General features: G+C 37.5%; 1 protein-coding gene across 1 annotated transcript; it reads left to right on the top strand.

Annotated features, from left to right (window-relative positions):
* Nucleotides 1-2,392: 2,392 nt before the first annotated feature.
* On the top strand, nucleotides 2,393-10,615 carry tmem72 (transmembrane protein 72). The gene is made up of 5 exons (XM_037679095.1): nucleotides 2,393-2,468; nucleotides 7,011-7,077; nucleotides 7,591-7,662; nucleotides 9,859-9,998; nucleotides 10,191-10,615. The coding sequence occupies exons 1-5, from the start codon at nucleotides 2,393-2,395 to the stop codon at nucleotides 10,613-10,615; spliced, it is 780 nt and encodes a 259-aa protein (XP_037535023.1).
* The last annotated feature ends 950 nt before the right edge of the window (nucleotides 10,616-11,565 follow it).

Raw genomic sequence — 11,565 nt, 5'->3', positions numbered from 1 at the left:
ATACATGCCCCTCTAGTCTATGAAACTCCATCTGGTGGTTGATTCTTGTACTACAGGGATACTCATTGCTCGGCTCCCGAGCCACACGCGGCTCCCCATGCTTTATTGGTGGCTCTCGTGCAGGTTACAACAATAGCCAGCATAGCCAATCACATTTTCAAACGTGCTGGTGCATTGCGTAATAATTGGGCATGTCGGCTCGGGCTTCTTTCATGTAGTTTTACGAATAATATTGTGTTAATCTACTTTTTGAGGAGGAGGAAGGTCCGACCGGCCGGTAGAGGTAAAAAAAAAAAATTATCCTTTTTAAGCTTCAAAATGGATCAGCTGATCATCACTGGCTGCTAACTGTCAAAAGACGTTAAAAAATGCCCTGTAATCTCAGATTACCAGCTACCAGCCGCGTGCGTCTCCGCACCTGCTGTCATCTGCAATGAAGGAAGGAGCATCTAAGCAGGGCCGGTTCTGCATGCACCACAGCTTCCAATCATCTCAGTACTAAGGTACATTTTGTTTAAACAGATAATGTGTTGGCTGTGTTTTTTTGTTGTTGTTCATAGGTGGGTTGCCTAATTTTTTTTCTTTTATTTGAGTGACTTGGGGTGATTTTGCAGCTCTCTCCTTGGCTTTGATCTGTCAATATGGCTCTTTTGAAAAACAAATAGTGAAGATCACTGTTGTACTACAACAAGAGCTGCACATTCTATCTGGAACTGTGTACAGTTTCTGATATTAAATTGTGGACACCCACGCTTATTTATGTACAAAATTGTGTTTTATTTTCATTTTAGTATACGCAGCTTATAGTCGGGGCGTTCTATAGACAAGAAATTACGTTATATACTATGTACAGTGAACCCTCGCTATAACGCGGTTCACCTTTCACGGTCTCGCTGCTTCACGGATTTGCATCGTGCATTGTGTTCTGCATTCTGATTGGCTAAACAGTCTCAGTAGTTACAGTAGTTATTTGTAAAAAACGTTTATACAGTACTTTTATTTGTTAAACAAATGCTTGGGCCTGTAAAAAGGTTTTGTTTATTGGTTTGAATGTATTATGGAGTATTTCATTGTCTAAAAATTGTAAAAAAATAAAAAATAAAGCTTACTACTTCACGGATTTCGCCTATCACGGGTTCTTTTTGGAACGTAACCCCAGTGAAAAACGAGGGTTCACTGTATATATAACTTTCTGGTAACACAATCCTATTACTAAATTTAGTTACACAGCAAAATATGAATGTAAGGATGATATTTCATAAAAAAATATATATGTTAAATTATATCTAAGAAATGAAAGTATTAATTGCAATATTTATCCTGAGTTTTTCTATTTGATTTGACATATTTATTAGTTATGGCCACACAGTTCATGCACAGTTACACAGAAGTAAACGCTACAAACAACTTTGCTACTAAGCCAGAAATTAGTAAAACTGGTACAACACAAAAGTATCTTTGTTAGGGATTTAAAGAGATTTATACAGTTTACTCTGGCCTCCTCCAGGAGTCTGTGAATCTGTGTGTGTGAGGAAGGGTTGTTTGTGAACTTTGCAACTGTAAATTCTTGTTTTCAAAGCCTTCTGCTGTGTCTGAACAAGCTTACACTTCTTCCAAACTTAAGTCATCCAATTATACGGGTTTGTATTCATTCATGTGTAACTGAGTCAAAGGGAGTCTAAGTGTTGCTTTATCCCACATCCACTATACTGTTTCATTGTTCTTGACATGCACAGATCCATTGGTGCATCAAATGAAACTGCATACTAAGTGGATTTTGTTTTTGCCAACCTGCAGAAATCACTTTTTGCACGCTGATGCAGGTTGTAGCTGTTTGTTTTTAATGAGTCTAGCAAAACTGATCGCCAATGAATGATGTGAACTTGGAAACTTGAACAACAACGTGTTTGTCGCTTGGTTAAATTAAACCACTTCCCAAAAATGTAAAATAGAGGTTAAAAAGAGAATAACTATTCAGATCACTGATCACTTAGTTTATGTGTGTTTGAGTTTCATATTAAGGTTTGATAGGTAATTTTTAACCAGCTTTAACGACAAATATGACTGCTGCAAAAAGTGACCCTGAGCCCAACACGTTTTCCTTAGTGTACCAAGCAAAACGTCTAAGTGGTATTGTGTGTTTGTGTGTGTGTGAGTGATTAGCAGTTACTGGAGCAACAGTAGCAGCAAGTCACAAGCCTTCTTGAAGTAAACTCGTCCCGTCCAAGAGGTTCTACATTATGGCACGGATGGATTACACAACTTTCTTGGATGTCATCCATCCAACTATGTGTCAATTATCCATTTAGGATACTACTTTGGAAACTAAAGATCACAAAAGAAGGTCACAGTTTTCCTAAGTGAGGGAGGAAAATATCCAAGATCGAACATCATGGGGAACTCAGAGAGCATGTGGTGGACTTTAGTTGAGTGCACATGCAGGATCCTTGGGGTTTCTACAGTCATAGGTAAGATGAAATGCAACCTGTCCTGACTCTGCTGATGGACAGTATACTCCATGTATAATTGTTTTGAAGATTTTTATTGAACAAATATGTTAAAAGATCAGGTTTTGACCAGACATACTGAATTCCTGACCTACCAGAACACTATAAACCATCTTATTGTTGATTTATAGTGCTGTTAAAAGTGTACTTGATAGCACAGCTATCACTATCCTTCCTATTCTGCTTTTCTCAAGCTCTTGGGGAACGATTACCCACAGCGCATTAAATCTACATGGGGAAAAAAAGCTCTCCGGTTGCTGGCTTTCTGAGAAATATGGGACATTTATTCCTAGATTTAAACAGTTGCAGACACTGAGCATTAACTTATGGACATGTGCCTGACATCATACCAGTACTTGGTATCTGTATCCAGCTGGGTTATTGGGCTTAACTGAACAAGCTGGTATAAATTTACACCCACAAAAGCATTGTGTGTTGTGTTCATGTGTGTTTTTATGTATGTTTATTGTATATATGCAACCTGTCCACATGTGTGGGTTTGTGTGTTTGCCTCTGTTTGTCCTGTATGGACATCTACGTCCGTAGATCTATCTACGTACGTAGGCAGCACATGTATGCTAATTTTCTGTAGAGCTACATGCAGCGTTAATTCCTCTCACACTTTCAAACTTACAAGAAGCCATTAATCCACATTCCCCTTGTTTTCCCTCCAGTGGAGATTGTATCTCTGTGTTTCTGGTGAGCTGCAGCCAAAAGAAATTGCTTCCATGTGTTCAACAGTGAACAATGCAAAGCCAAGTTTATCTAACTGGGAAAAGATGCAGGTTTAAATGTTCTTTTTGACTTTAAACAAGCTTTTTGAGTCAAAAATTAAAGTTATGTGTGAGAATAAAGTGACATCCAAAGATATGAGAACACCATGACAACACTTTACAGCAAAGCAAATAAATATTAATATCCAAAAATGGTCAACAAGAACAATCTTTAGAGGTATCAAAGACCATGCTCAATAATCCAGGTAAAAAGTCCAACAAAGTTAAGTCAGGTCATCTGGACGGTTTCTTTTTTTGTTGAAACGTTTCGTCCTTCATCCAAAGGACTTCATCAGACCGAGGAGCCACAACAAACTCAGTCCCACAAGCAACATGCTCACATAGTAGGCCAACCAGTTTGCTGGTGATAAGATGGTTTCTGGAGGCCACCTTCTCCCCTGTAAACTCCTCTGAGGAAGCCATAGCCAAAGTGGTTCAAAACATCAAAGTTCATGCTCAATAATCCAGGTAACAAATCCAACAAAGTTTAGTCAGGTCATCTGGACGGTTTCTTTTTTTTTGTTGCAATGTTTCGTCCTTCTAATCTTTAGAGGTAATTGCAGAGGTGGGACCAAGTCGGTGTTTTGCAAGTCTCAAGTAAGTCTCAAGTCTTTATCCTCAAGTCAGAGTCAAGTCTCAAGTCAAGACAGGCAAGTGTCAAGTCCCAAGTCTGAAAGTTGAAATTTCAAGTCCTTTCAAGTCTTTTTTTTAACAATGTTGCAATCATATATTAAATGTAAATGATAGACCATGTGCTCTTTTTTAAATCTGTATTTATCACAAATCGTGATGAAACATGTGCAAATGAACTTACAAGGGGTTAAAAAGTCTTTTTAAAATTGCACCTTCACATTGCACTGTTCAGTTAAACTTAGCTGCAAGAACAGTCTTCCTTTAAACTATAATTTTCCAGAATAAACATTCAGTGAAAAATGCAAAAGCAGAACTCCATGTCCAAACAAAAAGGACATTTCCATTGTACATTACAAAGAACCATCACAGTAAGTTTATTTCCTCTCATCTGGTCACTTTTTGAATATATGTTTATATATGTCCATGTATGAGTGACAGAGAAACAAAACAAATGTATGAACTGAACAATGAACAGGAATGTGCACTTTAAGTTATTTCATTTAGCTTTTCTGCATTTCCAAAAACCTAAAGTGGCCAAAAGTCTGTCAGTCATTTGTGCACGATGAGGCCGTAGAATGCTGCCATTGCTGAAAACTCGTCCCACTGGTGCTCTACATGCAGGCGCTGCCAAAACTCTGGTGGCCACTTGAAACAGTGAAGGTAGAGTCTGCATGTTCATTGCCCAGAACAAGAGGGTGTTCTGTCCATCAGCAATATCCAGGTAGTGACTTAGCTGTAGTGCTGGACTGTTTTGATGCTCATGCTGCTGATTATTTTATGCTGCTGATTACTTCATGCTACTGTATTCATTCATACCCATCTGCTCACCAGTGACAGTTCGGGCTGCTATTTGTTACGCCATATTGTTTTACACTATTAGCGTTTAGCGTATATCTTAGATCTTTTAGCGTCCCATTTGGCATTTGTTTTAACGTATATCTTAGATCCTTATCTACTGTTTCTTTTTTTATACTTTATACTTTGCTATTTTTGGAACCTGTGTACATAATTTCGTTCCACCTCATGCACCACATGTGATGGTAATGACAATTAACTTTACTTGAACTTGATTTTTTTTGTGTCAGTGGGTCACGTTACATGAAAGCCATTTTTATTTTCTCAAGAATGTTTGGTTCGGTAATTTATTGACGGTCCCTAAGCGAACCGTTGGGCCTCGGAGGAGGGGCAGACTGACCAAAATCAGGCATTGGATTGAATGTGAGGAAGACACCACTGAATCCACGGAGCTCGAATATCCAACCTACAACTATAACTTCACAGCGGTTTTTAAACTTTAGATTATGGATAAAATATCAAGTCTTTTCAAGTAAACAGGTCAAAGTTCAAGTCAAGTCCCAAGTCATTGGTATAAAAGTCCAAGTCATGTCAAAAGTGTCTGAACATTTTTCCGAGTCAAGTCTAAAGTCATAAATGACTCAAGTCTGACTCAAGTCCAAGTCATGTGACTCGAGTCCACACCACTGGGTAATTGTTCCAAGATATTTTCCTCTATTTTATTATGTTACTGTTTTCATTTGAAGTGTTGAGAAAATATCTAGGCACCTGTATGGTCATTAAACTTATATCTACACCTTTGGCAAGTATGACAGCTCGTAAACAGGTTTTTGTTGTTGCCAGCTATGAACCTCACAGCAATTTTCTTCATTCTTCCTGCAAAATAAGTTTTATGAGACTTGAGAGCCAACATGCGCCACTGTGTTCTCATGATGTTAAGTCAAAGATCTGTAAAGTCCTTCAACTTTAACCTCTTGAGGATTTAGGTGTTCATTTTGACGTGTGGGTTTAGGATCTTTCTGATGGATCTTCTTTTCATTCGTATTGTTCAACTGATTTGATGTTTACCATAATTTTTAATAAAGTGTTTCCTCCAACACTGACCTTAATACAGGTTTTAAAAGCTCTTGGCGTAAAACTCAGAAATGCATTTTTTTGCTTATCTTTGCTCATTGTGGCTAGAATCCTGTTTTCAATCCACCACTCTACAGAAATAGTTTTAGAAATAGATCAAGTTTGTTTTGATTCATAATTTAGAAACTCCAGACACTGAGCTCTGTGGTTAGAACAAAGTAAACACTTTCTTCTGGGTTTTATCTTCTTCTATGAAGGTCATGTATTGGATCCACCACTGTTGCTGCCCAGATAAAAAAAAACAAAAAACAGTGCATATCTTTCATAAACTCTTTTGCTGTTAAATTGCACTTTTTTAAGTTTAGTCTTTATCACATCAACAAGAAGTATTTTTTTCTGGGTCTCCAAACTGAATTCGATCTTTTTTATTCATGATAACCTTTGTTTTTAATCAAATCACAGCCTTTAAATGCTTTGGTCCAATTAAGAAGAGTAAGGCATCTGTTTAGTTTGTCTTTTGTATGTGTATTCAAGACTTGACAAACATTCCTGATACTCGCTGGCACAAAATTTTAGGAGTTTGAGTTCTTATAAAACTTTCAAACTCATACCACCTGGCATTTCCTGAAAAAGTCCATGAGCCAGCAATAGGCAAAATAAACTAATTAGGTTCTCAGATCCAAGTCTTTGGAACTGCTCGACGTGTTGAAGTTTTGTCAGTTTTTTTTTTTTTTTTTGCTTTAGGAACTTGTTCTAAATATGCTAAATATGACTTTTGTTCTTTGTAAGGTCATCACCACCTCTTTGTGCATAAATGACTTTAGGTTAGCTTCATTTTAGCCATTTGAAGTGAGTTGGACTGTTTTTTTAGTGGAGTAGACAAAACACTTAAGCGTAAAACTTAAATTAATTGATAAATTGAGGCAAAAATATTAATTTTATGCTACGAAAGAAACAAAACGCATACCCTCAAAAAATGCTGCACAATAAAGCAATACGACAAATGCACATAATAAACGCCCAAACCACACACAAAAAATCCCCCACAGAGCATTGCCGAGTTCTGCCACAGTGGAAATATTAAAAATATTTATCTAGCTTTGCTATGCTTACATTAAAATACAATCCAGCAGCAAGCTAATGAGAAAACTATGATGAAAGCCTGACATCTGGTGGGCAGAATCTGCTCCAACAATGTAGATAAATTATATTTCTGCCTGTGTTTTAGTGCTGTGTGCTGTGGGAGTGGAGACTGTACAGCAGGGGGAATTCAACAGCCTTGGCATCTACCTGATGTAAGTATTTAGATCATGAGCCTCTTTGTGGTTTCCAATATTGCCAGAATTTAAATCTTTCAAAGCCTGACTCTGACATAATTGAAGGAAAAAAAAAAACACTGTGGTATTTTTGTTCTACAAATGGCACAACAAAGAATAAATGTGTGCTTTTAGAAACCAGTTCCTCTTGCTGCTTTTATAATCTGCCACTTAGAAAAACACTTGCAGGGAGATGAAAAGGGGTGACAAAGATGATGGGAGGTGCAGAGAGGGGAAACGAGAGCAGCCCTCCTCCACTTTTTTAATATATTTCTGTCACAGGCAAACTCCCACAAAGCATCACATGTCTCCAAGGAGACTACACTGTTTATTTTGTCAGCACACACACACATCCCATACACACATAGAAAGTGGTCTTTTCTTTTTTTTTTTTTAACTGACCCACTTAGGTGCAGTTTATATAGAATAAAAACTGATTATATCAGTGAAACTCTGTTTAACACGTCTCTTAAATATCTCTCCAACCTACAGAACGTCTTCTGCTGGCATCATGATGTTTGAGCTAGCCTACTTCCTGGATGCTCTTCTATCCATGTGTCTTCCGTGAGTATGCAACCTAAGGAAAATGTTTGCTTTGATATAAACTTTCAAAACCCATTGAACAGAAAGCATACAAGAAAGACTGAATTTTCCACATGTAAAGGTGTTCCTTAAACCCGTGTTTTTCAAAGTGGGGGGCCGTTATAGGGATGCTATGGGGGGTGGCCTCAGAAAGCTGGAGAAAAGAAGATTTAAAAAAGCAAAAATACAAATAGTAATAATAATGTAGGGACACATCAAGGTTTTTCTACCATCAACTTTTATTTCTTTTGATACTTTGAAAGTAAGACTGACTCTCATTTCCAAAGCTGGACAGTAAGGAACCATGTTACAAAAAAAAAAAATGAATAACCAAAATCTGTTGTTGTAATTAATTGCACACCTGTTATTATGATTTCAGCAAAGCTTAAAGGCCCTTTGCATGAGAACCTTTCCATCTGACCTTTGAAATATAACATCTGAAGCGTATGCATATCTCTTCGTGAAAGGGAGGATTCGTCCTGCAGTCTTAAAGTGTGAGAAAGACCCCATTGTTCTCAAGGACCCTTTTGCCATCCCACAGTAGAAGTCAATTTTCTGAACAATTTAAATTTCTGAGTTCTTCTGAATACAATTGAATGTTTTGATGTAAAAATGGTAATCAGAGGTTTCAACTGTGCTTGCATAAGTTCTAATGAAAATGTTTATGGATGAGTAAAAACTGCTTAGAAGTTTTGATTATCCTGTTATATTGAGAATTTACCAAAGCAGAGTAAATTAGCCTTTTTTTTTTAATTAAGGTTATTAAAGTTCAAAAAGTAATTTGAAACAAAGGTCCACCCTTATGTTGTGATTGGCTTGACCATCAATATTGTAACGCCCTCTAAGTCAAAGAAAGTTATTCTGACGTTTGGCTTAGAGCAGTCTGGGAGAAGCTTTTGAAGAAGAAAGGTCAAACAATGGAAAACTTATGCCAGAAGATCCTTGTCACCAGAAGGAGAAAACGCAGCCCTCCGGGAGCTTCTCAACTGACCCATCGGGAGCCAGATAACGAGCACTCTAATTTTCATCTGATGTCCAGTGTCGAGGGATATACCACCTTCGGCGCTATAACTCATCTCAAGAGAGTCCTGGTAACCCTCGGCGGTTGAATTATAACCTCCGATTGGTAGGAAAAACTGCTCCGTCTCTCTGCTGGTGTCTGATGCCCAAGATAAGAAGTTGTCCAGTCTAAAAAAATTCATCATTATTAATTAGAATTGAGTTTTCCTAAATTGACAGATTACATCTGCCTACTTCATTTAGTTGACTTTATAGATGATAATTTACTCTGCTTTTAAACCTCATAATTCACCATAATAAAGTTAGAAGATAATTATCTAACCTTATCTTGTGTTGTCAAATGAAAGCCATTATTCATGCTCCAGCTGTACTTAATTTTTTTGACCACTTATATTCATCAAAATCTATAATAAATCTCACAAAATTGTACTTTGACTCAAAGCGTTTTTATTATATATGACATTTGAATTTAATACGAAAAGAACTCACTAGAGCACAAAACTTGAGTCTGATTTAATAATTTTCTTGCTTAAGAACCGGAAAGCAAGTGGTGCCCCTTCAGAATAAAATTACTAATATGATCTGAGGACCCTTTCCTCTACAATAATAATAAAAATTGCACACTAGTGCAATCTGTATCTGTCATTTCCAGATAAACACGCTTGAGAGAGATTAGATTTTTTGTTTTGTTTTGTTCTTCTGGTCAACAGTTTGTTGAAAAGTTGTTCTTTTCCATAGGAATGTAATAAAATGTTTAAAACATGTTACCGGTAGTTAATATTTTTATGCTCAGCAGCTGTAATAATTAATTAAATATAGTGAATAAAAGTTAAAATAGTCTAAAAGTTGACGTTTCTTTGCATATTTTGCATTGTTTGGTAGTTTGCGGGGGTGGGGCTCGCTCAGAAGCTAATTCTGTTTGGGGGGCCATGGCATGAAAAAGTTTGGGAACCCCTGCTTTAAACAACCTTCGTTGAATTGGTAACTTTCTCTTCCTCAGGTGAAAAGAAATTAAAAACAGACATTATTTTGCAACACACTATGAAAAATTAATAAAATCTGTTGTTTCCTTTTTTCTCTGATTTCCTGAAACATATAGGAGCTTCTAATTCACTTAATAAAGGGGTGTATTTTTCATGTATCTCTTTATTTCTATAGATGTCCTCCAAACTGGCAGGTGTTTGTCTTGTGGGGGAAGATGGCTCGTGTTGGTGGTTTCCATAAATTCCTCTATTACTCCATCATGTCTGTAGTTTGCTTCCTGCACCCCGTGTTGGTGTGGCATGCAGTTATTCCAGGTAAAGTATCACTGTCTGTAATTAATTAGTATTAAAATAATTACTGTTATGGTGTCACATTTCAACAAAACATGAGGCCCCTGAAACTGGAGGCCTGAAACTTGGTCGTCATTAAATTTGTATGTGTTTTTACTGAATTGTTCTGCTGGGGAATAATTATATTGAAACTCCTGAGCATGTGTCTGTCTGCAGGTTCAATGCTTCTGATGACAGCCTTTTTCAACTTCATCCTGAGCAAGAAAAAAAAGACCAAGTTCAAAAGTCCACTGGAGCGAAACAGCAACCAAGGCCTGACAACGCTTTGTGCGACAGAGAGGTCCAACTCACAAAGCACATTTTCAGCCTTTGATGAGGGGACAGGAAGGAGCAGAGAGGGGTTGGCTGACCCAGACACAGTCCATGTCCTCGGTCCTGAAGAAAGAGAGGGTATCCAGGCCATGCCGGGGCGGGAACAGACCACAGCAGCTGAAGACACAGACAGGAGGAAAGGATGGAAAGAGAGGAAGCTGACATGGTTTAAATGGGGGGTGGAGCCTGTGGAGAGGGAGATGGAGGAGATAGATGGTGAGGCTGAGCCGGACACCACCTTAGACACTGCACCGATGATCACTGACTGAACAGCTGCTCTGCCTTCAGCTCCTTGTTGATAACACAAACAAGATCTGTTCATACACTGTTTCACCTGGAGATATTGGTAAAACAAATGTAACTGTTTTTATTGTGGTTTCATCTCCTATTTTATTAGAGCGGGATGAAGTCTGAGAAAGAAAAGTCTGCAAAAGGTGTTTTCTTTAAGATAAAAAGAGAGAAGGTTTAGCACTGTTCTGTTGTGTGGGATTAAAAATAAAAATAGTGATTTGTATGTCGGAAAGGAAATAGTTGTCGTTTTCCTATATTATCACCACCACAGTGTTCAGATATAACAGTAAATTCTGAGGGAAATGCTTTGCAGACATTGCAGGACAAAAAACACGATGTAATCATTTATATGATGTTTTCCAGTTCACTACTGGGGTAAGCTGGGTTTTGTGAAGCACTTTAGGAATGATTCAAATGTAGATGGCACTATTAATCACTTAAATACAACAAATTTGATGGATAAATGTTGGATAACAAAAAGGGTCAAAATTGAATAGTGTCACAAAATATTAAAAATGCACAATTTCTGCAAATCAACAGTTGTAATAAAACAATAATGTGATTTGGGGTCTCATATGAGTAAAAAAACAGCACTTAAACTGGTTGTGCAGTTTGTCATATAAAAAGTGTGGATACTGCACATGGGACACTGCAGCAATCTTTTGTATACGTGACCTGAAGAAGAGGTTGCCATGCTGTCTCTGGGGGACTGGGAGGGGGTCTCTTCACATGAGGTCCTGCTGGTCCCCCTAACACAGATAGGATAAACAGTCAGGATTTGATGTCAAATTGAGAAAATGTCAAAAATGAATTTATTATTTTTATCCCACAAATTCTTCTGAGCCATGCTGAAGGTTGTCAATGCGTATTCAAAATATGCACTAAATGTGTAAACAAAATTTTAATGCACCTTGTTCCAAATATGTAA

Source organism: Nematolebias whitei, chromosome 1 (genome assembly GCF_014905685.2).
Source record: "Nematolebias whitei isolate Nwh7 chromosome 1, NemWhi1, whole genome shotgun sequence".
In the NCBI taxonomy this organism is placed as follows: domain Eukaryota; kingdom Metazoa; phylum Chordata; class Actinopteri; order Cyprinodontiformes; family Rivulidae; genus Nematolebias; species Nematolebias whitei.
This window is presented reverse-complemented; position numbering and strand designations above follow the sequence as displayed.

Bases quoted from the DNA above. Each gene is read 5' to 3' on its own strand.
- tmem72 (XM_037679095.1), top strand. From the start codon at position 2,393: ATGGGGAACTCAGAGAGCATGTGGTGGACTTTAGTTGAGTGCACATGC. The intron at 7,663-9,858 runs GTGAGTATGCAA...TTATTTCTATAG, and splicing joins CTTCTATCCATGTGTCTTCC to ATGTCCTCCAAACTGGCAGG. The intron at 9,999-10,190 runs GTAAAGTATCAC...GTCTGTCTGCAG, and splicing joins GTGGCATGCAGTTATTCCAG to GTTCAATGCTTCTGATGACA.